Source organism: Prunus persica, chromosome G2 (assembly GCF_000346465.2).
Source record: "Prunus persica cultivar Lovell chromosome G2, Prunus_persica_NCBIv2, whole genome shotgun sequence".
Taxonomy (NCBI): Eukaryota; Viridiplantae; Streptophyta; class Magnoliopsida; order Rosales; family Rosaceae; genus Prunus; species Prunus persica.
The window spans coordinates 6650723-6678329 of record NC_034010.1 but is presented as its reverse complement, the minus strand read 5'-3'; the positions used below and the strand labels follow the sequence as shown (position 1 = coordinate 6678329).

General features: G+C 43.5%; 2 protein-coding genes and 2 long non-coding RNA genes across 10 annotated transcripts in view; 2 read left to right on the top strand and 2 right to left on the bottom strand.

The window, feature by feature from the left end:
- Positions 1-27607, bottom strand: part of LOC18787131 (TMV resistance protein N) — a 36531-nt gene that overhangs the window by 5988 nt on the left and 2936 nt on the right. The window contains exons 4-6 of one of the 4 annotated variants that reach the window (XM_020556797.1): positions 26864-27580; positions 26187-26773; positions 25460-25983 (exon numbers count right to left, since the gene is read on the bottom strand). The exons of 1 other annotated variant lie outside the window; for it this stretch is intronic. In XM_020556797.1, coding sequence (XP_020412386.1) covers positions 25977-25983; positions 26187-26773; positions 26864-27580 — 1311 coding nt within the window. In that variant the 3' untranslated portion in view covers positions 25460-25976. Of the gene's footprint in view, positions 1-25459; positions 25984-26087; positions 27581-27607 lie in introns of those variants that run through there. 2 more of the 4 variants (XM_020556796.1, XM_020556798.1) reach the window with 2 other exon arrangements.
- Positions 16388-21749, bottom strand: LOC109947180. Of its 4 annotated transcripts, none has more exons than XR_002270133.1 (3): positions 20886-21749; positions 19961-20563; positions 16388-16980 (listed from the first exon to the last, which is right to left on the bottom strand). It is a non-coding gene; the product is annotated as an uncharacterized LOC109947180 (long non-coding RNA). The 4 variants fall into 4 exon arrangements; XR_002270131.1 differs by lacking the exon at positions 16388-16980 and adding an exon at positions 18734-19781 and having other exon boundaries at positions 20886-21419; XR_002270132.1 differs by lacking the exon at positions 16388-16980 and having other exon boundaries at positions 19960-20088; positions 20445-20563.
- Positions 18078-19353, top strand: LOC109947181. The gene is made up of 2 exons (XR_002270134.1): positions 18078-18738; positions 18921-19353. It is a non-coding gene; the product is annotated as an uncharacterized LOC109947181 (long non-coding RNA).
- On the top strand, positions 23532-25216 carry LOC18786140 (AP-4 complex subunit epsilon). The gene has a single exon (XM_020556800.1). It carries the CDS (start codon positions 23617-23619, stop codon positions 24604-24606), a length of 990 nt encoding a protein of 329 aa, XP_020412389.1. The 5' UTR covers positions 23532-23616; the 3' UTR covers positions 24607-25216.

Below are 27607 nucleotides of genomic sequence, written 5' to 3'. Positions count from 1 at the left end.
AACGTCTCGTTCCTAGTACACTTACTAGAGACCTGGGAAATTAGGATATTTAATTTAAAGTACTCGTTCCAAACGCTTCGTATTAATCTCGTATACGTATTCTGAATTAGGTACTTCGACTACGCATACACAGCAGGCGGGACCCTCTCAGAGTTAAGCAGCGTGGGACTACTTGTGAGTGGACCTTGTTTTCAAATCTTATGCATGGTTTTATTGATGAAAGATTTATGCATAATGTTTTTAATGATTTATTGAATACATTATATTAATGAGTTGAACTTGATGTTTTTATAGCGCTTTGGTAAAATATTGTGGGTTTGGTGTAGTTGGGTATTGAAAGTATATTTTCGATGGATTTTGGGAAATATTATGCATGATGTTTTAAATGGTATTTTGAATATATATTAGTTATGAAATTGTTGAAAGTGATATTTTTATGAGGCGTTGAAAATATATTTTGGGTTTTGACGTATTTGAGTATCTTGAGTATGAATATATGGATTTTGGGGATTTCTATATATATTTGGTTATGTGTGAGGTACTTGGGTTGTTGAGATGAGATTGTGGAAAGTGGTGAGTATAGAATGTCAGTTTGGTGTGCGGTAAGCACTACCCTATGTACCTCCCCTGATGTGGAACTTGGATACGGAGACTTGAGATACTTGGAATTGTCGGGACCCGGGGCATCCTTGACGGGATGTTGCTGTAGACCCTTAATTGGGTAGTCTGCGCGCGTAGGACTGTTCACAGACGTACGGGTTTTGAGGTTATCGACGGTACGTTATGGCTGAGAGTTGGTCCCCCAGTTGGACGGCTCGTTCCCTAGTCACATGGTGGATTGAGGACTCATCACGAGGACTCTGCCAGGGTGACTAGTCAAACAATCCCCCGGTTGGATTGTTTCCCCGGTACAACTAGGAATGGTTATATTTATATATATATATATATATATCTCTTATATTATATATGTATATCTATTCATTCTTTCTTGTTTTCTCGGTGTGGATACTTCCTTGCCGGTCGTGCCAATGGGTACGCTTTCGAGAGTTTGGTTGTGAGATTTATAAGTTTTGGATGGCAGGTTTTGTAAAGCGTTCTTTATGGATTTTGGACTTGGCATCTGGTATTGATTTGTCTTGATATATATATTATATATATATATACTTGAGTATGACGGTTTTGAGATGCATGGGATTTCTTGCATGATTTTCTAAACGGTGGGGTTATATTACGTTGGTTTGCACCGAACTGAATTTATTTTTGTCCACTCACAATTTTCTGTTTTGCGCCCCCCAGCCAGTAGTCAACTGAGCTCCGCAGCAGAGCTGGATCGTGAGCTTCCGAGCCTTGAGTCATCGTAGAACTCTTTCTTCCTGTTATTTCCTTTATACTCTGTTTTGTTGAAATTGAAGTCCTTAGACATGCTCTGTTATCGCCCTTGTTAGGGTTTGAATTGTGAGGCCGGGGGCCATTTTGTTGTAAACTGTTTAGTTGCTGTAAAGCATGCTGCTGGTTGGGATTATTCTGTATTTTTATGCAGGTTGAATTTTGTTGGTTTGTTCAATTCATAAGGGAGACTCTGCCAAAATTTTGATAGAGAGTCTCGGTTTCTAGTAAGTGGGCCCGGCATCGGGGTGATGTCGGAACAAAGACGGGATTCGCCTCGGTCTTGGGGAAATTTCGGGGCGGGTCCTGTCATTAGTACCCTGAATTCTCACCCTTAAAGCATGTTTGTCCTTACATTCTCAATTTTAACAATCATGTACCCTAATCTTTTTAATTTTTTGCAGTCTGGTTTCGATCGTCAAAATTTCCCTTAATTGTCTACGCGGCACGCATGGGTCCTACCTTTTCGCTGCTTTCAATGTCAATTGAAGGGTATTTTTGATCAATTGGTGTCTTCCGCAAGTACTTTTGTTAAAAAAAATTATGACACATTTTTTTGCAAGTTTGAGCGGGAAGGCACCAATTATCCAAAATACCCTTCAATTGTCCACTTTTTGCAAATTTGAGTGGGAAGGCACCAATTCCACAAGTGCTTTTGTCAAAATTAACCCTTAATCTGCATTACTAAAATTGAGCCATTGTGGTTTTGTAAGTGGCACAAAAATTCAAAGAAGACCCAGAGGCAGACAAGTCTCTTCCAAGTGCATGCCTAAGGTGGGCTGTGTGGGTTTGGTATGTTTCAAAATTTTGTTTTTTCCATTTTTAGTCCCACATTTTACTATTATTTGCAATTGATATAAATTGCTATATAAAAAATAATAATTACAGAGTTGCTTTCATGTCATGCGGGTTCTGACCCATGAGAGGGTGCATGTGCTTCATTTGGACCTTCATATGTGTTTTCTAAGTTGTTTATCTCAGCAACAGAAGGAACCATATTATCTCAGCAACATGAACACGATCTTTTTCATCTTCGTTTTCAAACCCCAAGTGGGAACTCAGTTTTCCTAGCTCGCCTCCACCTTCAAGGGTATGAACCTTCAAGGTAACTTCTTATCTTTAACGGTGACGTGCTTTCTTTTACTACATGATAAATAGGTATTTTTGTTCAAGATTTTGAATCTCTACATAATAATCATACATTTACTTGTATTTTGTTACATTTAAATCGTTCTAATAATATAAAGACCTATAATATGACACGTCAAACTCCAAATGAATATTATTCTCTTTTAACATTGTTAAGTCCAAATAATATTTTAAAAATAACAACGCTTGCCATGAATTTTAACCCTAGCCTTGACCTCTGCTTTCCTAATGAAGATAAGAACCCAAAAGTGTCAGATTTCGTGGAAACTTGAGAAAATGAATATTTATATTGTCATAAACTAGTTGGAACTCCTCCTTTTGTTTACCAGCCCACCAATGCTTTAAGCTCAGGCCACCAGACGAATACAGTGGCAATTGAGACTTGCTGAGAGCAGTTTGTAGGGTGGTAGATTTCTACGGACAGACTTGCAATGCATTAATGATCAAAGGCTAACGTTAACCACAGTTGGCCACGTAGATCATCTAATAAACTTCTCATTTATGTAATTGTAGATTGTTGATGCTCAAAATAGCTCGGCCAATATTGAGTCCAATTTAGTGATGAGGTGTGCAGAGTCTTCAGCAGAGAAGAGGGCTAATGCCCTTTGTGAAATAGGCTGGTGGGGGACCTGCAGAAGACAAAATGGGAGAAGCAATCGTTAAGCTTCGGACACCGGTGTGGTGCCGGCCGAAGGCTCTCCAATGCTTAAGTCAGCTATAAATGGTAACTTTGGCAGAGTAAGAAAGTAGTTATCCTTTTCACTTGGGTACTGTTCTCTATTTATAGGGAGGTGAAAGTAGGAGGTTTGCACAAAGTTTCAATGTGGGACTTTATGCAAGTCGTGGTGGTGGCGACACGTGTCCTGGAGATTAGGTTTGGCAATTGGGAGCTTCGGCAGGTGTCTGGCACCTCGGAAGTGTGTCTTCCTTTGGCAGGGAAGAAGGCGTGGCTGCCTTGGTGCTAGTCGCTTTGATGCTGGGTCTGCTCGGTTCACTATGGTGTAAACAGTAGTCCCCCAAGTTTGCGGTCGAGAAGTAACTTCTGGGTTGGAAACTTGTGAGTTTTTGTATAATCATGACCGAGCATTCCAGCTTCATTGGGAGCCGTAGGGCAAGCCCTAGTCCCCCAAGTTGGCAAGCTAGGAGTTGCGTCAACACATGGAATGTATGATACAAGCTGTGTGAGCCTCTAGAACTGTTGGTAGCTGGGTACCTGGGCATTCTGCAGATAGGTTGGGAGGTGGGTCCGTAGATTTTAGGGGCTAAGCTTCGGCAAGGGAAGGATCGGGTGAGTGAGTCCTCTTTTTTTTTTTTTTTTTAATTTTTTTAAATTTGTTTTATTTTGGAAAGCTCGGAAGCTAGACCTTCGGCAGGTTGAGGCATTTGAAAAATTTGGGGGCTCTCTTCTCCTTCCATGGCCCTTGCCGTTCGGCATTTTTTTTTGTTTTGGAAGCTGGGAAGCTAGACCTTCGGTAGGTTGAGGCATTTTGAAAAATTTGGGGGCTCTATTCTCCTTTCATGGCCCTTGCCGTTCGGCAAGGTCCTAGCCTTTTTTTTTTTTGGAAGCTGGGAAGCTAGACCTCCGGCAGGCTGAGCCATTTGAAAAATTTGGGGGCTCTATTCTCCTTCCATGGTCCTTGCCGTTCGGCAAGGTCCTAGCCTTTTTTTTGTTGTTGTTGTGCTTTGTGGCTGCCCGATGTTTGCCGTTCAGCTGGCAGGCCTAGTGAGGCCATCGGCAAATAGTGAGGTCAATCTGATGAGATTAAAAGCCTTTGGTAGCTGGGCAGTCAGTTGGGTTTCAGCAAGGGGCCAGGCTGGGCTATGTGGGGCTGGGCCTGGTCTTGGCTTCGGCGAGAAAGAGGTTTGCTGCTCGTGGGCCTTTTGGCAAGAATACTCAAGCTTTGGGCTCTAGGCCCTCGATGAGATCCTTGGGTGACCACAAGGATTTGGGCAAGGGTACGGCTCTTAGGAAGAAGGCTGGGCGGTTTTGTGTGGGCTTCGGCAATTGTAAAGTGCTAGGGTTTGAGGAAGAGGGATGGGAACACAGCCGCAAGTGATCTTTTAGCGTGTTACCTGCCTTTCGGCAAGTCTTTCTCATCATGATTTCGAGTCGCTTTGCTATGTGTCTTGGTTTAGTTTCAGCGTACTGACGGCTTCGGCAAGAAAGGGTCTGGGTACTTAAGCTTCGGTGAGTGGGGGGCCGTAAGCTTCCGCAACGTCGGCATAGCTCTTGTCGTTCGGCAAGGGTAATTTGGGAAATTTTTTTTATTTTTTATTTTTGGAGGTCTCCCCTTCGCAGCCTTGGTAACGCCTTGCAGCTGGACTTCATTAGCTTTGGTACTAATAGTTCGGTAGTTCAGAAGTTTTCGGCAAGATTTTCCTTGGAAAGAAGGTAGGTTCGGTAAGGGCAGCTCAGACCAAACCCGGTTTCGTGACGCCGCAATTGCTTCTGCTCAACCCTTGCCAAACGGCAAGGGTAGATTAAGAGTTTTTAGGGCCTGTGGTGTCGTCGGCAAGAGCTGGGCTGTTCTGTTACCTCAAAAGGAGCCAGGGAGGCTTCGACAACTGCAAGGGTTTTTGGAAAGTTTGATACCTTTGCATTGATCTTGGGGTGGGTTTGGTTTGGTGCCATCTTGGCTTTGGCAAGCTTGATAAGGGTTTGGGGTGGACTCGCTAGGTTTTTCGAAAAGTGTTTTGTGCTGATTCGGTAAGTCTTAGTTTGGCTTTGGTGAGGTACCGAAGGCGTGAGTAAACCAAGTCGGGTCTGGTTTCGTGGAGGCACTGTGATTTTGGGGGAGCCATCTTGTGAGTCCCCAATGCTTCAGCACAACCCTTGCCGTTCGGCAAGGGTGAATTAAGTACATTTTGGGGCTGTGGTATCTTCTTGGCAGCAATCTAAGTTCGAATTAGGTTCCTGCGGTTGTAGTTGGGTTTAGTTGAAAGGGGCTTTACGTCGGCAGCACGTGACTGCCGTTCGGCAGGTGTGAGGATTTGTGCTATTTTCTGGAGCCCTTGGAGTCGGCGTTACAGGTTTGGTGAGACCTTGAGGCCGAACCTGTGGAGAGGCCTTCGTAAATTCAGCACGGCCTTTGTTGTTTGGCAAGGGTGTTGGGGTCTTGGGTCTGTGCAAGCTGTTGTAGTCAGCTCTGTTAGCCCAATTTGGCAGGGCAGGGAGGAGCTGGCGTGAGCCTGCCGATCGGCAGGGGTCGTCTGAAGGTGTTCTGCGAGCTTGTTGGTCTGGATCGATAGGGTGTGGTTCAGCAAGGTATGAAACTCGGTGACACTTCCCATTTTTCTCTCATGGGACTTGTCGTTCGGCAAGGCCATCCGAAATGCATTGTGGCATGGTTTCTTTGGCAGTTTTGGCGTGAACTTGGAGCTGAGAAACTCGAGAGTGGAGTTGGGCCGTGAGGGGTGATCTTGCAGGGGTAGAGAGGTCTTGGAGCTAGTTTGGCAGGGCTGCTCCAATTTTAAGCTGGTAGGATGCCGTAACCCATTTCGTGACCCTCTATTTTACTTTCATGGGACCTGCCGTTCGGCAGGACCTTTTCGGCAAAACTTTATTTTATTTAATTTTTTGACTTTGCAGCAGGGTTTCGACAAGGGAGAGTTGGCAAGAAATTTGAGCCCTTGGGTTTGGGTCAAACCTTGGGGCCAGCCCAATCGGGTTTCGTCAAGGCTTGGAGCTAAGTCAACAAGGTTTTTGTTAGTCCCTATTTTCTTCTGCACGGGGCTTGCCGTTCGGCAAGTCATATGAGAAATCTCTTCTCCGCTTTTTTTTTTTTGGATTTTGAATTGCAAATTGTGTGTAGGTGCAGGAAATTTGAGAGGGAAGTACAAGGGTGCTAGGGTTTTCTCGTGAACCGAGGCTTAGGTAACCTTGGTTCATTATAAATAGGAACTTGAGGTGGCGAAGGCACCACACTTGAGTTGTGGAAAAAGAATTGTTTGGAAAGTGAGAAGGAGAGGAGGAGAGAAGGAGATTTCCGGCGAAATTTGGTGGTGGCGCTTGTGGCCAAGGTGATTTCCGGCAAGTCTTTCATGGTGGTGCAAACAAGGTTTGGCCTTGTTTCCATGAAATTTTGATTTGAAATGTCTTTCTTTGTATGAACATGTTGAAGGCTAGGAAGAACACCTTGAATATGAGCATGAATATGATGAACACGTTGAGCATTGAGATGAACCTGTTGAATGCCTGTTTGTAAACCAAAAACATGTAGATTAGCCAACCTTTTGTGTTGTTGTGTTTAGATCCTTCTTGCATGTGCATTAGTTCCCTGTTCTTGTTTTTGCATATTGTACATGTCGGAAAGTTATGATAGAGAAAGTCATGACCCCCCTGCCTTTGGTAGGGATGACACTGAGAGTGAAGAGCCCAGCCAATATGTTTGTTTTGAAGAGGAGAGTTCAGAGACAGAGGGTATGGTAGAAGGTATTATAGAAAGTAGGATGATAGGGCATGGGGTGGAGAGGGGTGAGCCATCGGTAGACCCCGAGTCGGCTGCATATAGGGAGATGCAGAGGAATTAAATAGAGTTAGAGGATATAGCGAACCGGGTTCTAGCCTTGCCTCATACGCTAGAGGTGGGTTCGAGCAACCAGGCATCACCATCGGGGTCCGTGGGTATAGCCGTGGCTTCAGTTTCAGAGGGAGTAGACATTCGGGTTGGTGTCCCTTTGGCGAGGCAGAATACGCTTACAGAAGTGAAGTTGGCCCAGCTTCGGACAGACTTTTGTGTTCCACCCTACGTGGGCTTGAGGTTACCCACTGCGGCTGATGTAGTTAGATATTCTTCGGATGACTCTGTGATGATTTTTACGGATATGTATCGGCACGGCTTCAGACTACCATTTCATCCATGGGTGCAGATGATGTTGACTAAGTTGGGGTATGCGTCTGGGCAGTATAATCCCAACTTTTGGATTCTTCTCCATGGAATGTATATCGCTTGGTGGTTGGTTGGGTTGGGGGAGCCAACATTTGAGCAGTTCATGTATTTGTACTCGGTTTTGAAGCAACAGGGAAATTTTAACTAGGTACAAGCCAATTGCCGAAAGGCGGAGGAGAGGGGCTACTTTAGTAGTCGTAAAAGTTCTGGAAGAACAGGTGGTGCATGGTTTATGGTGGTTGGGAGTGTCCGCCAGGGAAGATCGTTACCCAACACATTCCTACCCATTTCCAGTCTATAGGTCCTTGGCCCCATCCCTTAAGACTGTTTGATGTTTGATTGTGTTTTGTTTTTTTTTTGCTCTCATTCTTGGATCTCTATTTTTGGTGCAGGTTCAGTGAAGTGGGGGCCTATCTCTAAGGAGCAGGAAGACGAGGTTGAGTGGGTGAGGGCACAGCTATCAGAGACCGAGCATGAGTGCGGGAACCTAGTCACTCAGAAGAATTTGTTGGAGTCTGGACTCCTGCAAGGAAGTAAGTACCTGGGTTACTTTTGTTGTTTGTCTTATGAGCCCTTTCTGGTTGTGACTAACGTAGTTGTTTTGTTCGTTTTGTTTTGTTTTGACAGTGGCGGGTATTATAAGAGGGAGCACGAAGGTGGCAGTGGATATTGATGATGCCGAGATGCAGAAGCGGCTAAGGGAGTCTCGGGCCAAGAAGGCAGAGAAACGTACTGGGAAGCGCCCCAGAGATGATGATGAGGGCCGGGTTGCTGACGTGCTGGGAAAGAGGAAAGCCTTCGAGGAAGCTCATCAGCATGTGATAGGAGCGGGGTCGAGACTTCCACCCTTTGATCTGTAGGCGCCACCAAAGCTCTCATTCGGCATGGAGGACATGTTTGCTGAACGGGTGGAGAAGGTGGACTTCGGTAAGCTACGTCAGCAGAAGAAGGAGGTGAACTTGGCCACGCACCGGCAGGAGGTGCCCCTAGTTAACGTCTTCCTGAAAGGCGTGAAGAGTGACCCCGAGGCTCTGGCGAGAACCCCAGCCTCTTCCTATATAGATCGGTCCCAGAAAACGATCCTCACTTCTGCTTATGTGAGTTGTGGCCTTGTTTGTGAATTTGTTCGGATCATTCTTGTTTGGTCTGACTGATGTTGTTTTGTTTTGCAGGCCTTTGGCGAGATGTATGTCAGCATGGCCAAGGCAGATAAAGAGATCCAGAGGCTGAAGAGGCGTGATGAGATGGCCAAGAGCAAGATGGCGGAGGTGCAGGAGGCTATCCGAGAGAAGAACACTCTGTTGTTGCAAAAGGCGGCCCTAGCCAAGGAGGTGGATGAGCTGAAGAGGTCGAAGGCCGAGGAGGTAGCTGCTGCCCGAGTCGAAGCGATCGAGTCATTCCAAACTTCAGAGGAGCTAAGGAGTTACATTATGGACCGACTAGTTGATGAGCAGCTTCGCTGGGAGGATAGGCTGGTTAGGTTGAACCCCTCGGTCGAGATTAACTTTGATACGAGTGGCGAGCCTCCTGCACCGAGTCCCATTGCTGATGCCACTATCCCGACGCCAGAGGAGGAGTCGGCCACTAGGGATGCCCCCTCCACTGAGTCTTAAAGGCGTTGCCTTCTTTATATATTCCAGCTGTTTATTAAAAACACTTTGTATGAACATTTTGCCTTACGTGGAGCAAGGGTATTTTGATTTGCTTATGATATGAGACTTGTTGTTATGTGATATCAGTTGTGCTAGTAAAATGATAATCATGTGAGTGGATAGGAATTAGCCGGAGTCAGGCGTTTCATTTAAATAGGTGCCGAAAGGCAGAAGGTACAAGAGTTTACTTATAGTCAATGCTCAAGACTAAAGTATTGTCCTAGGGTCTAGATATGTTTACTTGTAGTAGTACTTGAGGTGATCAGCGTTCCAAGGATGAGGCAACGTCTTGCCCTTGTGATCACGAAGCTGATAAGTGCTGGGGCGGTAGATTTTGATAATCTCATAAGGACCCTCCCATGTAGGGTCGAAGGTACCTTCAGTAGGATTTTTGGTAGCCAAGGAAACCTTGCGCATGACCCAATCCCCCATTTTGAAAGCACGGGGCTTGACTTAGGAGTCGTAGTATTTGGCGATGCGTTGTTTGTACGCGACATTGCGCATGCTGGATTGGTCACAAAGCTCGTCAATGAAGTCGAGGTTTAGGGCCAATTGCTCGTCATTGGCCTTGGCATCGTAAGCGGAGGTTCGGTATGCGGGCTAGCCAATCTCCACTGGTGCCACGGCTTCGTTACCAAATGATAGAGAGAACGGCGTTTTACCTGTGGAGGTGCGGAATGTGGTGCGGTAGGACCAGAGAACTTCCGGAAGTAGTTCTGGCCAGCAGCCCTTGGCTTTGTCAAGTTTTGTCTTTAGGGTCTTCTTGATAATTTTGTTCACGGCTTCGACCTGGCCATTGGATTGAGGATGGGCTGGGGAGGCGAAGCAAAGACGGATCTTGAGGTTAAAACAAAATTGTTTGAATTTTGCATTGTCAAATTACCGGTCATTGTCTGTGACGATGGATTGGGGATGCCGAAGCGACATACGATATTTTGCCACACAAAGGTTTCGACGCGGGCCGCAGTGATGGTGGCTAAGGCTCGGCTTCAGCCCATTTGGTGAAGTAGTCTACGGCTGCAATTGCATATTTGACTTAGCCCTTGCCCTCAGGCATTGGTCCAATGAGGTCCAGTCCCCATTGGGCAAATGGCCAAGGACTGACCATGGTTGTCAATGGTTCAGCCAGGAGTTGTGGAATGTTGGCAAATCTCTGACACTTGTCGCATTTTTGGGTGAAGGCCTGGGCATCAATGTGGAGTGAAGGCCAGAAGTATCTTTGACGAATTGCCTTATGAGCCAGTGAGCGTGCGCCCGAGTGGTTGTCGCAGATGCCTTCATGGATTTCCCGAATGACATAATGACCCTCCTCTGGAGTCAGACATCGGAGGTAAGGAAGGCTGAAACCCCGCTTGTATAGGGAGCCGTTAATGATCAGGTATCGGGCAGAATGATAGCGAACGCGTCGTGCCTCAGTAGAATTAGCCAGTAGTGTTTGGTTCTGCAAAAACTGAAGGATGGGGTCCATCCATGTAGGGCTGTGATCAATGGTACATATGAGTGGGGCTTGTGTGCTGGGCTGATCCAAGAATTCGATGTGGATGTGGCGACCTATGCCCTGCTCCAAGGCTGATCCTAACCTGGCCAATGCATCAGCATGGCTGTTCTCAGAGCGTGGCACCTGGTTTATAGAATGAGCGTGGAAGGTTGCAAGCAAGTGCCGAGTGTGCTGGAGGTAAGCTGTCATAGAGGCATCCTTGGCCGTGAAGTCCTGGTTGACTTGATGGACAACGAGCTGTGAGTCACTGAATATCTGAATTTGTTTAGCATCCATCTCTTTGGCTAGTCGAAGGCCAGCTAAGAGTGCTTCATATTCGGCCTCATTGTTGGAGGCTTGGAATTTGAAGCGGAGGGCGTACTCAAGGGCAACCTTGTTTGGGGAGATGAGAACGAGGCCGGTCCCACACCCTTGGGCATTAGAAGAGCCATCCACAAATAAAGTCTATAAGGGCTGGGTCAGGTCAAAAGTGCCTTTGCTGGTGGTATGGTCTTGGCTTGGAGGGAGATTGGGTTCGGTTATGAGCTGGGTAGCTGCTGAGGCTTGGGGTTCCGTGAATTCGGATAAGAAGTCAGCGACGGCCTGGCCCTTTGTAGCTGGGCGGGGTTTGTAGTGAATATCAAACTCACCAAGTTCAATGGCCCACTTAACCAGCCTCCCAGAAGTTTCTGGTTTCTGCAACACTTGTCGGAGCGGTTGGTTGGTTAGGACATGGATGATGTGAGCTTGGAAATATGATCGGAGGCGTCTAGCCGAGATGACCAGGGCGAACGCCAGTTTTTCAATGTTTGGGTACCGGACCTCGGCATCCTGCAATGCTTTACTAACATAGTGCACTGGGTGCTCCGCGTTATCCCTTGGTCGGATGAGCACAGAGCTAACTGCCGAAATTGAGACAGAGAGATAAATCACGAGGATGTCTCGCGCTCAGAGGTTGACAATAAAGGGGCCCGGCCCATATACTCCTTGAGCTAGCTGAAAGCCGTGTCACATTCAGCAGTCTAGGTGATGCTTCGCTTGCTGCCCTTAAGTGCCTTGAAGCATGGGGCGCAGCGGTCAGTGGCCTTGGAGATAAATCTGGTCAGGGCGTGGATATCCTTGACCGTCTTAGGTATTGTCATGTCTAAGATGGCCTGGATCTTTTCTGGACTGGCCTCAATACCCCTCTGGCTGATCATGAAGCCAAGGAATTTGCCGGAAGCCACCCTGAATGCACATTTGGTGGGGTTGAGCCTCATTTTGTACTGCTTCAAGATGGTGAACATGGCAGAGAGGTTAGGGATATGTTTGTCAGCTGTGCGACTCTTGACCAGCATGTCATCAACGTATACTTCCATGGTGTTGCCAATCAGTGGGGCGAAGAGGCTGTTCACTAGACGCTGATAAGTAGCCCCGGCGTTCTTAAGGCCGAAGGGCATCACCTTATAGCAGTAGAGGCCACGATTCGTAATGAAGGAGGTGTGGGCTTGATCTTCGGGGTGCATGAAGATCTGGTTGTAACCTGAGTAAGCATCCATGAAGCTAAGGAGGGCGTGGCCAGCTGTGGCGTCGACCAGCTGGTCAATGCGGGGTAGGAGGAAGCTATCCTTTGGGCAGGCCCGATTAAGGTTAGTGTAATCTACACACATGCGCTAGCCCTTTCTTGGTTTACGGACCATCACTACATTAGCCAGCCATGTAGGATAGTCAACCTCCCTGATGAATCCGATACTACTCAATCGATCCACCTCCGCCATGATGGCCTCAAAGCGCTCGGGGTCGTAAGCGCGACGCTTCTGTCGGACGGGTCGGACGGCAAGATTGACGCTGAGCCTATGGGATATGATGTTTGGTGATATGCCAGGCATGTCATTGTAGGACCATACGAAGACTTCGGAGTTGAGGCGGAGGAAGGCGATGAGGTCAAAGCGGAGCTCTTGCGAGATGGAGGTGCCAATCCGGACTTGTCGATCCGGGATATCGTCATGAAGAGTAACAAGCTCTAGGTCTTCCACAGGTTATGCCTGTTGTGTGACAGACTCCTCCCTTGGGTCCTCAGGTCGTTCTGTGCCAGCTTGAGGAGGGGCGGAAGCCTTGGTTACTGCAAGGGCCTTACTCTTATGTTGGCGATTGGTAGATTTGACTGCTGAAGCATAGCAGCTTTGGGTGCTGAGTTGGTCGCCGAGCACCGTGCCTGTGCCATTAGGCGTAGGGAACTTCAGCAACAACATATATGTGGGAATAAAAGCCCTCATTTGGGCCAAGGCGGGCGTCCAAGGATAACGTTGTAAGCTGTGGGACAGTTAACGATAAGGAAGGGGGTAGTGATCGTCGCCTGCTGGGGTGCAACCCCAATAGATATAGGGAGATGAATGCTGCTAATGGGCTGGACCACATCACCTGAGAAGCTCACAAGGGTTGTGATGCTTCGGTCGAGTAAGTGAGACGGGACCTGTAGCTCATTGAAAGCGTCATCAAACATCACATTGACCGAGCTGCCAGTGTCCACCAAGATATGCCCAACGTCGAAATTAGAAATGTCCGCACGGATAATGAGTGCATCATCATGGAGGAGCATAACACCACGCTCCTCCTACTTGCAGAAGGTAATGGGGCCCCAGCCAGACTTTTGGGTCTTCGTCAAGCGTCCCTGCTTGGTGCTGAAGACCTGGTGCGCATAGGTGGAGCGGACATAATGTTTGATGGAGTTGTTGAAGGTGCCAGCCAGGGTAGGACCACCACTGATGGTGGAGATCATGTTGATATGTCGTTGGTGAGGGTTAGGCGGGGGTGGTAAGTTGTGCACATAGTTGTCCAGCTTTCCCTCACGGATGAGCCCTTCAATTATGTTGCGCAACGCAACACAAGATTCGGTGTCATGGCCGCTGAATTGATGAAAGCGGCAGAAGACACCCGTGTTTGGCATAGGCTTGCCGGATGGTCTCCGGGGAAGTGGCTTGGGGATGATAGGAGCTTCACGCAGGACGTTCTCATAGGTGGTGTTGAGGGTGGTAAAAACCTCGAACCTGGGCCTGGGTGTGAAGGGAAGTAGGGCCCGATCAGTTGTCTTGGGAGGGTTGCCTCCACTAGATTGGTGGTGGTTGCCATGTCTGCCACGTTTGTTATTGCTGAAGGGGTGTTGGTAGCTATCCTTCCGTTTTGGTTGTTGGGTACCCTGGTACTTGGGGTGGGGGTAGAATGCTGAGGTAGGGCTGAAGCAGGTACTGAAGCAGGTGGATGATCGGCGAAAGTGTTACGCGCCAGGTTGGCTGGGCCACGCTTGGAAATGAAGTATTCAGCCTTCGCATGGACCGCTGCCTGCTTCATTAGCTCTGTATATGTGTTCCAACTGTTCCTATGAATCAGGTAGCGAAAGTTGGACTCGCGGAGGCCACTCTTAAAAGCCCCGAAGACAGCGCGATCGTTAGTCTCTAGGCAGCGGGAGTATTCGTGACTGAACCGGGCTGCATATTCCCAAAGGGGTTTGTCCTCAGCTTGCTGAAACATATACAAGTCGTCGGCGGAGTATAGGCGATTAGTCTGGATGTGTGCTTGAGACTGTCGAACGAGTTGATGGTGCGGGGGTGGAGTCTATAGAATCAGTTTAGGGCCGCGCTGCTGAGGGTGGAAGGGAAGAGGAGGCACATGCCTTCGTCAGTGAGGCCTTTGCACCCAAGGGCATACTGGAAGGAGTGGATATGGGTGAGAGGGTCCTCCGTGCTAGTGTAGAAGGCGATGCGGAGCGGCTGGATATCTTTCTCCTGGTGATAGTGGAGGATACGTTCAGTAAAGGGCCCCGGTCGTGGTTTTGCCCAGAGGGGTTGATGGCTGCGATGTTGTTCGCTCTCCAGACGCCGTACCTTTTCAAAGAGAAGCCTCATGGCCGGGTAGGCGTGAAGGAGAGTCTCGGGTGCTAAAGGCCTGCGGGGTGGGCAGACAGGGGCTGGGGAATGTTCCCAATCTTCCAAGGCCTCGATGTGGTAAGGTGGCCAAGCTTCTGAATTATAAATTTCCCAGCTATCCGATTTCCCTACGCCTTCATCGTCGGGTAAGCAGGCGGGCCCTGGTTGGGGCCCCAGGTGTGTCACCTGTGGGTCTTCGAGGTTAACAGGAATAGGGATCGGCTCTGGTTGACGATCCGAGATGTGTTCCCTGCAATCTCTGTAGATCCTGACTGGTTCATGAGGCAGGTCCTTCGGCGGGGAAATGCAAACGAGTCGCGACTGGGTTAACTCTGGCTGAAGGTGGCCTTTGCCCTTGCGGAGCCTAGATTGGGCCGGGGCACTGTGGCTGGAATGTACTAGCTGATTTGGTTGGGTATGCCCAACATTCTGGGTGAGGTCTTGTTGGGCATCCTGGGTGTGAGTCCTCTCCTAGTTCCTCTTTAGAGCATGATAGTCATGCTCTAGCTCAACATTCCTACAATGAAGATGCTCGTATTTCTCCGACATTTTAGTAATACTATCGCAGAGGCGCTCCACTTCTGCTTGGAGAGTGGCATCTCTCGAAGGTTTCCTGGTCGGCATAGCAGAGTGTGGGGTGAAAAAGAGGCGACGAGGCCTGATGGGTGAAGGAGCCAGCTGGGCTGATAGAGAAAGAGGGGATTTTGGTGTCGATTCCCACAGACGGTGCCAAACTGTTGATGCTCAAAATGGCTCGGTCAATATTGAGTCCAACTTAGTGATGAGGTGTGTGGAATCTTCAATAGAGAAGAGGGCTAAGGCCCTTTGTGAAATAGGCTGGTGGGGGACCTGCAGAAGACAAAATGGGAGAAGCAATTGTTAAGCTTCGGACATCGGTGTGGTGCCGGCCGAATGCTCTCCGATGCTTAAGTCAGCTATAAGTGGTAACTTTGGCAGAATAACAGTAAAAGTGAGAAAGTAGTTACTCTTTTTACTTGGGTACTGTTCCCTATTTATAGGGAGGTGAAAGTAGGAGGTTTGCACAAAGTTTCAATGTGTGACTTTGTGCAAGTCGTCGTGGTGGCGACACGTGTCCTGGAGATTAGGTTTGGCAATTGGGAGCTTCGGCAGGTGTCTGGCACCTCAAAGTGTGTCTTCCTTCGGCAAGGAAGAAGGCGTGGCTGCCTTGGTGCTAGTCGCTTTGATGCTGGGTCTGCTCGGTTCACTATGGTGTAAACATAGATGATAAAATTGGAGAAGGATGAACAACTCTTATGTTGTCGTTTACAGATATGTTATATTTTGATTTCCATTGTCTGCTTGATCAATATGGACCTTATGTTCTCAGCTGCACCAGCAAAGCTCACATCTTCCATTTCCATGCCATGATATCATCATCTGAATGTGGATGGATGTTGATTCCAATGTCATTTGGTTTTGCATTTGATCAATCTCCAACAATTTAGTGCCCCAATGTCATATGGTATTGTGGGATCGTGAGTTCCATGATAGGTAGAAGGAAGTTTTTTAGTAGGGTAATTTCTGGAATTGATATCTTCTTTGGTTTTCATTATATTTCCTTGAGAATACTAATGGGTTTTCAGTGTCTTTTATTTGATTTAGATCATCCGTTTGTTTTGATTGAATCAGCCAACATCTCTGGTTATCTTTTTTATCCACAATGCCTACCTGCTTGCTTAGTGTAATTCGTGCTTCGTGATTTTGACAATTACCTTTTTATCCCTTTTAGATTGCTGTCGATTGCCTAAGAACTGTGTCAGATATATCTTTTTTTCATCAAGCTCAAATCCAGAAATCCTTAGAGCGCATCCTTTACACATGGCTAAATACTATACCTGTCAGGAACAGAGAAATATTCAAACATACACATTTCAAAGAAGGAAGATAAAATTTGATGTTTATCAGAACAGATAGTCACAAGCGTGAGTAATTTAATTGTGTTTCAATTCTGTTAAACGTGCAACGTTGTCTCGCTAGGCTAGGTTCCTTCTATATATATATGGACATTAAGCTTAGAAGATCTGGTGATTTCGTGATTGCTCACTCGCAAAATTTACCTGGATATACTCCACCTGTAAGTCCTTGCCTAATACACTTGTATCTTTTAAGATTTTCAGTGTTTCTCGTGAGTTGTTTCTACAAACTTGAATAATAATTCAAAGCAAAGGCATATCAATGTCTTTAAGCAGTGGCTAATTACTGTGTAACATGATTTAACATGTTAGAAATTGAACATCCACAAAAATAAAAAAAAGAGGCACACTCCTAGTCTTGTGATCAAAGTCTTCGAAGTGCATGTGAGAGCCATAATAGTAAATGGTAAAGGTTACGGAAAAGAACCTTTCTTAGGCACAACAGCTTTTTTTCATCAATTCATGATGATGCTTTTTTCTTTTTGACTAACATCTCTTCACAATTATTTAGCCTTCATTGACTGGATTCACCTCATGAAGAGAAATTTCATTTGCACCTTCAAGCGTAAGGAGTCGGTAACACGCTTTTTGCTACAAGATGAATAGGTACATTATGAAAAAGTAGGTACTCAGAGAAAATATATATATATTACACAAGTCAATTGCTTTTCTTTTCACCTATCCGTTTTTTCCACGAAAAAAGAAAACAAAAACCACCATGGCAAGAAATGATATGAAAATTCACATGACAATATACACACCGAATCCACACGGCGGAAAAATGTTGAAAAGATTCTTTGCAAAGGCCCTTATGATAAATAAAAAAACGGAAAATTAGCTTTGTGTTTAGATAGTCTACACGAATTTTGGTGAAGAAAATCCATTGCAACTGCAAGTGATCAAACGGTGATATTTCCTTTACTTTTTAAGATGCCTTACTTTTTCTTTTGACGGGCATTACCTTTACTTTTTCTTTTTGTTATCGAATTTTGTAGTTTTATTGGGGGTCCTCCCTTCCCGCTTCAATAGTTCATTGAGTGAGTGAGCTAGCAGGGAACACGGTAATGATTTTGTGGGCATTAAAATTCTACTGTGTCAAAAAAAGTAAAGGAATAAAGTTCAATACAGAACCAAAAAAGGACATTAAAATCTTTCACAACTCGTAGTGAAAAGAAAAGAGACAACCATCGTGCCAACAAATAATGTGAAAGGACAGAGGAAGTTACAAGGGAATTGTCTCAAATAATCATTTTGCAAACCCTTATTCTCATATAATCACTTTACAAATTTTAATCTGATATAATCACATGGGCACCTGAAAATACCAAACTACCCTTCATATAAATAGATACTTCTTGCCCACTGATTGCCCTCATTGTTCTCTCTCTCTCTCTCTCTCTCTCTCTCTCTCTCTCTTACAGTTCTCTCTTCCTCCCTCAGCGCTTTCTCTCTCCATCGTCGCTCCACCTCCACCACCACTCTGTTTCTCCCTCTCTCGCGAAACCCACCTCTGTGTCAATTTCCCTATAAAAAAAACTCAATCTTTATCCCCTACGTAGGGTTATCTCGTCTTACAAATCCAACGCAGAAAGAAGCTCGATGTGGATCAGTTCCAAAATGTCCGTTGTTGCCGCAATGGGCTATCGGGTTCTTGTCTCGGATCGTTGAAACGGGGCATCCAGGTATGTATTTATTTATAACCTTTCTGTTCTGATTACATTTGGACCTTTGCGTTTCTGTTTTTATTGAAATCATTTTGTGAGCTTTTGAATATGTGTGTGTTTCTTTTGGTATCTATTGCATACTGATTCTGAAACCCATTTTCATTTTTATGTTCTTCGTCTGCATCTTTGATTTGTTCCCTGTTAACCATTTTCAAACAATACTCATGGTGAAGTCATAAAGAAGTCAAATTTGTAGTGTACTGAAACTTATATAAAGACTCTTAACTCTGCGTTTCTCAAATATAGGGACTAGCCATGACAGAGGACAATGAAAGCAGGCCTCCAATTAAAGCATTGAACTTCTCTTCATTAATTGATTTACCTAACCCTAAAATTTCCAAGTGCATATTTGAGGCTTTTTTGTTTGTTTGTTTTTATGCAGTTTGAGAGTATTTGGCTTTGCTGGGATTGTTAAGGTTGTCATTCTTCTTCCAATAAATTATCTGGGGAGCCAGCTCTCCTTCAGTTTTTCAAATGTCAATGATGGCTCAAAATGGTAATTGTGTGGTTCGGAATGTCATCTGTAGGTGTTGTTGATTGAAACTTGTGGAAACAAAACAAAGATCTTCCATCATATGGTATTGCGGGATCGTTAGTTGTAGGTAGAAGGAAGTTTTTTATTAGGGTAATTTCTGGAATTGATATCTTCTTTGGTTTTCATTATGTTTCCTTGAGAATACTAACATCTCTGGTTAGTTTTGATTGAATCAGCCAACATCTCTGGTTATCTTTTTCATCCACAATGCCTACCTGCTGAGTGTAATTCGTGCTTCGTGATTTTGACAATTACTTTTTTATCCCTTTTAGATTGCTGTCGATTGCCTAAGAACTATGTCAGATGTATCTTTTTTTCAGCAAGCTCAAAGCCAGAAATACTTGGAGCGCATCCTTTACACATGGCTAAATACTATACCTGTCCTCCTATTTTTGGATTTCTTATGTGTTCATGTCAGGAACAGAGAAATATTCACACACACACACACACACACACACACACATTTCAAAGAAGACAAAATTTGATGTTTATCAAAACAGATAGTCACAAGCGTGATTAATTTAATTGTGTTTCAATTCTGTTAAACGTGCAATGTTGTCTCCCTAGGCTAGGTTCCTTCTATATACGGACATTAAGCTTAGAGGATCTGGTTATTTTGTGATTGCTCACTCGCAAAATTTACCTGGATATACTCCACCTGTAAGTCCTTGCCTAATACCCTTGTATCATTTAAGTTTTTCAGTGTTTCTTGTGAGTTGTTTCTACAAACTTGAATAGTCCTCTAAGTTTAATTTTTAGTTTCCAAATAATCCAATACAAGTTTTTAAGTAATCACATTATTGGTGCAATTTCCCTGTAACTAACCATGGTGCACCATTTGCAACAGCTCCAGGGAAGAGAAGGGTTTTTACAACAGGAACAGGAAAGATCACTTGCAATCAATTGGGAAGAAGTGGCATGCAATGGTGTGGTACACACACCAGATATGCATGGAACTTTGTAACAATGAAAGAAGAAGAAGAAACATTAAGCCAAATAAACGAGTCTTACATTTACCTATTCCTTAATATATATTTCCATAAAACACCATCACTAACAGATGTATAACACGAATATTAAACTTGAGCTCATTCACAAGATACACCAACTACATCTAACTTCAGAAGCTACCCCTGCAAATAATGAACAGTTAAGAATGGCACATCCATGTCAATCCTATGTAATATACCTCACTTTGAAGGGAAATCAAAGTTTTATGTTACATATAGACTACAACCCACAAACGCAAAGCAAAACATGAAGAAAAGAAAAACAATAAAAGAAGAATCCCAGAAAGCTAAGAGAAGCGAACCTGAGGTATTAAGTTGGAATTGGTTGAGATCTTAAGGGGCAGAGCAGGTATCCTCTTGAATACTACCCCTGGTCTTAAACACTTCCACATCCTACTCTTCTATATCTCCACTCACTATATATTTAACTCTGATCAAAGATGGATAAGCCACCAGTAAACTAATTCAATAGAACTATATATACAAGAAAAAGAAAAGTAGGTAGGTTCTAACAAACAGAGTTTACAAAATACTAACAATAAGATGACACGCATCAAACATGCCTTCTAAACCAAGAGATAAACTAGTTCAAATATTAGGCTTGTTATAGTGCAAAAAAACATGCAAGGAGACAGTTTGTTTATCACTAAATGGGACGCAGTGTGAGCAGAGAATTATAAAACTGATAATATTAATCCATGTAGTAGGCATGACTATCTATTTATGACCTATGAGATGAAGATTGATCATTTCCTACATTACGATAATCGAAACTGAACCAGTTACCTGATTGGAGTTCCAGAAGTGTAGAGCGGGTTCTTCACGACAGATTCCACATACAAATTGTAAATGTACTTCAAAGATTCACGCAAGTCGCCGGTACTGGGATGAGTAACCAAGATAATCTGCACGCACAAACACAAAACAAAGAGTAAGAAAGCAGCAGCACATTAAGAATGAATCTAATTGTATGACAATTTGGTATACACAAACACAACCACGGATGTCCAAATTTCGAAGCTAAGCACAAATTCAAGTTCAAGAATGTAATTGAGTGATAGAAGAGGCCTTTCTTTCCGATCCTAAATCGATAGATATAATGCTAGAAAATTGCCAACAGAAGCAGCAAATATTTCATATTCAATCAAACCATAATTCTTAATTTCAAGATGTGAAAGTAAAAAAAGAAAAAGAAAAAAGAGATTCGTAGAAAACTGGAAAAGCTACCTTAATGCCAGAAGGGGATTCCATGAAAGTAAGCTTGTAGGTATTGGTGAGGACGCTGTGGAAGGAACAGCCTTGGCCGGGCAGCTGAGGGACGCAGAGATTGGCCTTCAAGAACCCCCTCGACAAACCCTAACATCGACTGCAGAGAGAGAGAGAGAGAGAGAGAGAGAGAGAGAGAGAGAGAGAGAGAGTGATGCTTAGGTTTTCGCGACAGAGGGAGAAAGAGAGTGGTGGTGGTCGTGGAGCGACGATGTAGAGAGAAAGCGCTGAGAGAGGAAGAGAGCGCGAAGAGAGAGCTGCGGGAGAGAGAGAAGAGTGAGGGCAATCAGTGGGCAATAAGTATCTATTTATATGAAGGGTAGCTTGGTACTTTCAAGTTTCAAAGTGACTACAGTTGGCACACTGGATTGAAGAGGCATCTCTTTATAGATTATCATGTGTCTCATGTGTCATTACTGGTATGAATTTATTCTTCCCGAATGATGGAAATTGCATTTTATGTATATGCCTTTAGTAGTGGGTTCAATTTCTCTAAAGACCAGGGCAAATTTGAATAGGATGTTTAAAAAATTAAAGATGTAAAATGAAAACAAAAAGGAGACGTTAAAACAAAATGGACTGAGCAGCAGCTCAAGCCGCTTTCACAAAATTCAACATATGATTGAGATTGAAGGCTTAGTTTCCAACATTGGCTCTTGAATGGTTGACTATATGTATGTATGTATGCATGTAGTTTCCAAATCTTTTAATGATTGAAGGCTTAGTCAGCAAGAAGCTGAATCAGAGTTGAAATTGTTAAGATGAAGGTTTGATTATTCAAGAACAGAAGAAAGGAAGGGAAGAGAGAGAGAGAAGAGAGAGAGCAATAGAAGAAAGAAATTGTTTTATGAAATTAGTGACTACAACACAAAGAATTAGTGACTATCAATGTTTAGTCACTAATAAAAAAGCTATTAATGACCGCAACTTTGGGCTACAATTTGGTCACCAAAACATGCATTTTGGTCACTAAAACTGGGTCACGTGCCCACATTATCAAACGATGTGTTACGGTTGTATTGATTTATAAATTATTGGACTTAGCTGAATGTGTACGATATAATTATTGCTAGAAATAACGTACTTAGCTTAGACCAACAGATCTGCAGCAGCGTGCATATGAATTGCAAGCTGTGATTAGCTTAGATGCTCCTGCAGTTGAGAGTATTATGCCGTCAGATGCAAGTTGTGAAGACATTGAGGTCATATTTAATTGCATTAACTACTCGTACCCTTCGTTTTTTTGCTTCTCCTTTAAAGTATTAAGAACTATAGTAGTTCCGCATTTCTCTTTTCCTTGTTATTTGGTGGTTGTTGGCTTACTGTCTGAACCTCCTGTTTTCTAATGGGACGTACCACTTTTCCACGTCGTGATAATGTACTTTCTCATATGGATACATTATCTTTGATGCAACATAATTTAGTTTTTCAGATCATGATTGTGTTTGTGTTTCACAGATACGTTATTATGAATCATGACACAACATTAAATATTTTTAAAACTGTATAGATCCAGAAGAATATTTTCCAAAATAGAAATACTATGAAAAATGAACATGTATCCTAACTGACCGTGAATGCGGAAGGAATAGCTTTGCTTTGCTTGCTTCCTTGTTAAATATGCCCTATCCGTACTACTTATGGGATGAAGTTTGAGAAAAAGTAAGGGCCCATATCTGACAATTGCAAGGGCATTAGTGATATTTTTTAAATACTGAACAGTCAGCCTCTATAAATAGGCTAGCAAATCATTAAATGAGGGACTTTTTTTGGTCCAAAAGAAAAAGGCCATTGTAAATGTTGACTGAAAAATAATCTGACTCTGTTTAAGTAGAAAGATGTCATGTATTGTTTGGTTAATGCTGTTCTTGACCTTCCGATATTTTATTTGGTAAATTTTGAAAATGTGCTATGAATGATATGTATACAGTTATCAACTGCACAGGTTTTAATAGGGTCAGCAAATTATTGCTTTCCCTTCTTTTATCATTCTCGTGTATGTATGCATGCATGGATCAATGTGAAGATAATAATCTTCGGGTCCCAATTGTGATAATGCCAGTTATCATTATTAAATTGTACCTGAGTTTCTGAAGCCTTATTATTGCTTGACACTTAGTATGTATGCTCGTGCTGGAGGCACTAATTGTAGATTTCCTTGTAAAAAAAATACAAAGATTGCTTTATTGTAGTTTTGGCGCATATAAACATGATGATATAGATCTTGTGGTTTAGATCGAGAAAAATTCGGAATCAGTTTATGAATGATTAAAATTGCTTATTTGACCAACATGCATCTATTATACTGGCGAAACTTAATTTATGTAGCTGCCTTTGGTTGGTAATACCTGGATGTTAATCAAGTGATTCTAATTGGTATTACATGACATGCTTGAATTAGTTTCCCGACTTCTTCATCCCTGGTACCTGCATCTTATTTCTTCCCTTTAGTTATAAGTTGCTCTTTTCATGGATTTTGCAATTGTATTTCTCTAATATGCTTGAAAACCTTGATTTTGGATCATGCGGAAACCATTTATTTATCGATTTCTTGGATAAGATTATTTTGTGTAATATTAATATTCATCTTCTCTTGCAGATTGACAAAAGACTTTCATTCCTCAATGGCTATGTCCAGCAAGCACTAGAGAAAGGTGCTCAGCCCTATATTCCTGAGAATGAGCGCTCTGGAATGTTAAATATCAGCAACTTCAGTACCCAAGATCAGCATGAAGCTTTAACCCATGGTCTTAGGTTTGAGGCATATGAGCTTCCAAAGCCAGCAGTGCCATCCAGAATTCCTCCAGCTGCAGTTGCATCCTCAACCGAGCTTGTTCCAGTTCCTGAACCATCTTATGTTAGGGAGATCCGCCAGCCTGCATCATTGCCACCTGTTTCAGATGCAGGATCTTCGGAACTTAAGTTACGACTAGATGGTGTTCAAAGAAAATGGGGTAGGCCAACGTATTCCTCTCCAGCATTGTCAATCTCAAATTCCTCTAGTTCTAGTTCCCAGAAATCAGCGAATGGGGTCACACAAATAGATAGCGTGAGCACTTCAAATTCAAAAGCACGTGATACTTATGAGTCAAGGAGGCCTCAGGTTGAAATTTCTCCAGAAAAGCAGAAGCTTGCCAGTTCACTGTTTGGGGGATCATCAAAAACCGAGAGGAGGCCATCTTCTGCCAACCATAAGGTGTCTAAGGCGAATATCCATGCTTCAGAGAAGCCCCAGGTACCAAAGGCAGCAGCTGTACACACTGAAGTTAATCATGAACGTGCTCCAGACTTGCTCGATTTGGGTGACTCAACTAGTAGTACTGCTTCCACTGTAGATCCCTTCAAGCAGTTAGAAGGGCTTCTTGATCAAACTGAAGTTGCATTAACTGCAAATCATGGTGCAGCTGGTGCTGCTAAGACACCTGATATTATGGGATTATATACAGATACATCTCTCAGCGGGCTTAGTAGCAGTGTTGGCGACCCTTTGCCGACCAATAGGGATGAGTTTAATCTTGCATCTGAGTTATCAAATGCTACAAGAACTGCTCAAAGTGGGGTAACACAATTGAATAAGGGTCCTAACCCTAAAGATTCCTTGGAAAAGGATGCACTTGTAAGGCAGATGGGTGTGACCCCAACAAGTCAGAATCCCAACTTGTTTAAAGATTTGCTTGGCTAAAACTGTTCAGAATGGCAAACTTTCGATCGTGATTGTTCGAGATTGTTTGCTTTGTGGTATGTGCATGGTCTTTCAGTGTGGCTGGCTATATGATAGAAAATACAACTCAATTCAAACAAGTTTCAAGGCCACCATGCAGAGCTGTAAAGGCACCATACACCAAGAATGGTGGCAAAAATGAGGTATAGGCTTTTGTATTTGTTGGACAGTGGCTTATGTAGGAATATAACCAAGTTGGTGACGCTTGAATATGTTGGTTTGAGCCATTTCAATGCGGAGCTTTTTCTTTGTGGCAATGTGGGCGGTTTTGCAGCGCTCCACGGACACATGGTTTTGCCTTGCATATTTGTCTACATTTACACTGCTGTGTGCCTCTCTCGTTATAATACGGCTGTATGAAGTGAATTTTTGTTTTTGTGTTGTAGGGACATTTATTCATGTTTGTTGTAAGTTTTACTTGGTGTCGGTTCACATTGTAAGTTGTAGTTATCTTTTTGACTATGAGATGCCCCTTGTTATTTTTGGTGGCTAAAATTGGACATTTGACATCTCCAGTAGCTATCCGGTCATGCAATGACAATGCGCTTTCGTGAACAAAGAAGTTATATAATTCTTGGCGTCTTTTTCTTAGTTTCTAAAGCCAAATTCTTTTGTGTAATGGAGCCATTGGAGATGTTAGCTCTACCAGGGCTGTTCAAACAGCAACTGGCATTCAAAGAACCACAATCTATTCACAAACTAGATAGGAGTTCGAAAACAACATAATATGCCAGCAACGTGAGTTGCAGGATTATCAAAAAATCTTTTCATTCCTAGATTGCTGCTCATCAAGCTTTTCATTCCTTGTCCTTGCAGGATTATCAAAAAATCTTGAACAACTATACCAGCAACGTGAGTTGCAGCAACTAGACATGATTTAGACATGCTAGGATTCTTGTACCTTGCCAATACCAGCAACATTACTAGTGTAATGAGACAATCTTTCAAAGAAGTATTTTGGGCATATTTGGACGCCTGTTTACAATTAATGTATGATTTTCAACAAACCTTGACTGGAAATTATGAAATAGATAAATCTGTTACATTTCATCCCCAACATACATCAATTCCAATGAATGAGACAGAAGAATCATAGACAAAGTATACGTGTGGAATGAAAGCATTAGATAAATCCGGCTTGCTGTTTTGTTCATCTGCGGATGAATGTTGAATGCATCAATTGAGAAGAAAGGTATTGCCTTATGCAACTTAAAATGGAATCTCAGAAACTGCTGGCGCCTCAACACACCTCTTGATTACCAGACTATTGCCTGGAAATTTGGTTCGTTTCAACAGCTGAACCTGGAGCTTACATAAACCACTTTGGAACTTCATTGCCTGAAAATTTAATATCGAATGTAGAGCACTAAGAAAAAGGATTTAACCCAAAACAAAAGGAACAAAAATTCACACCCTGAAAACTACAACATATACCCCAGAGATGCACAGCAAAATATTGCTAAATTTGAATTGAACACAAAACGCAGATATATGACCAGAAAATGCAAAGATATCATTCAACATTTAATGGATTTACATACTTTGGCTCCTCGTTAAGATCAGTGTGCCTCCTCTTTGGGTGATCAGCCTCTCCTCTTTGAGCTTCATGATCACCGACGTCTGATAACCTAGGCCTCTTGCCAAGACCAGTCTCTGATGCTGACATCAGCAACTGGTGGCCTAATAGGTGGACCCCGCAGAGGATTTTAACGGGTGTGGACACGAATCTGAACTTAAATATAATTTGACACTTATTACCCCCAACGTATTGCAATTGCGTCAGTTTCTCCCAACGTATTGCTCTGTTCCTCAGATTCAATAATGGAATACAGCTAAGACCCACATTACTGTCCTCTATCCACATATATATCTCGCCGACCCGTTCTCCATTGATATGAACACGTGTCACTGCTTGGTATAGAGTCCCACATACGTTTCCCTTATTAACAACACATATAGCCAATCTTAACGTCTCCCAATCTAAATTTGGAGGAATTTCAAAACAAACTTCACATCGAGCAGAGTATTCGTCTTTAACTTGTGTTGCATCTTTACAACAGCTGAACCACTTTGGTACTTCATCGCCTGGAAGAGTAATTTCAAATTCAGAATGCGGAAGAGAAGATACCTACAATACAATTGGTTACAACAATCATCATCTTAACCATATAACATAGAGGGAGAGACAAAGAGAGACAGAGAGAGAAGAGACAGAAACCTGATCCAGAATACTATTTTCTGTGATGTCATAGCCACGTAGGCTAACGCAATTCCTCAAACTCACATACCCAACCTCCGATGATAGTGGCAGTTTTGGAAATTTTTCCAATAATGTGCAGTTATCCAGGGATACCCAACATACTCTTGGTGGAAGTACTTGTGGAATTTCTCGAAGACTCTTGCAATCACGCAAGGTAAGACCCTCCAAGCTCACAAATTTGCTAATGCATTCCGGAAGCGTGACAAAATTGCATCCAGATAGATTAAGAGATCGTAAAGTGGACACGCAATGAAGCAGCCGTAAATCAAGCCTTGTAAGATTGAAGCATCTCTCGAGAATCAACTTTTCAAGCCCAGTAAGATGTTTAATTGATGGAGGCAATTCTCTTATGCCACTTCCTTCCATATCCAATCTTCTTAGTGATTCCATCTTCACTTCTATTTCTGGGAGACTCTCAAGACTTTCACAACCCCTTAGGTCCAGTGTTTCTAAGGATTTCAATCTAAGTCTTCTTCCAAACTTCGTAAGATTAACGCATCCACTGAGATCCAAAATAACAAGTTTATCAAGGAATCCAACAGAATCATCAAGCTCAACCAAACTTGTACAGCCACTTAGAATCAAGTACTTTATGTTTGGGATTCCGGATAAGTCTGGGATTTTTTTTAAGAATTGACAACCATGCAAATTCATACATGTCAGGTTTGGCGAATACTGTGAGACAAGAACACAAAAACAGGA

Excerpts from the sequence above, each read along its gene's own strand:
- LOC18786140 (XM_020556800.1), top strand. The coding sequence starts at position 23,617 with ATGTTAAATATCAGCAACTTCAGTACCCAAGATCAGCATGAAGCTTTA.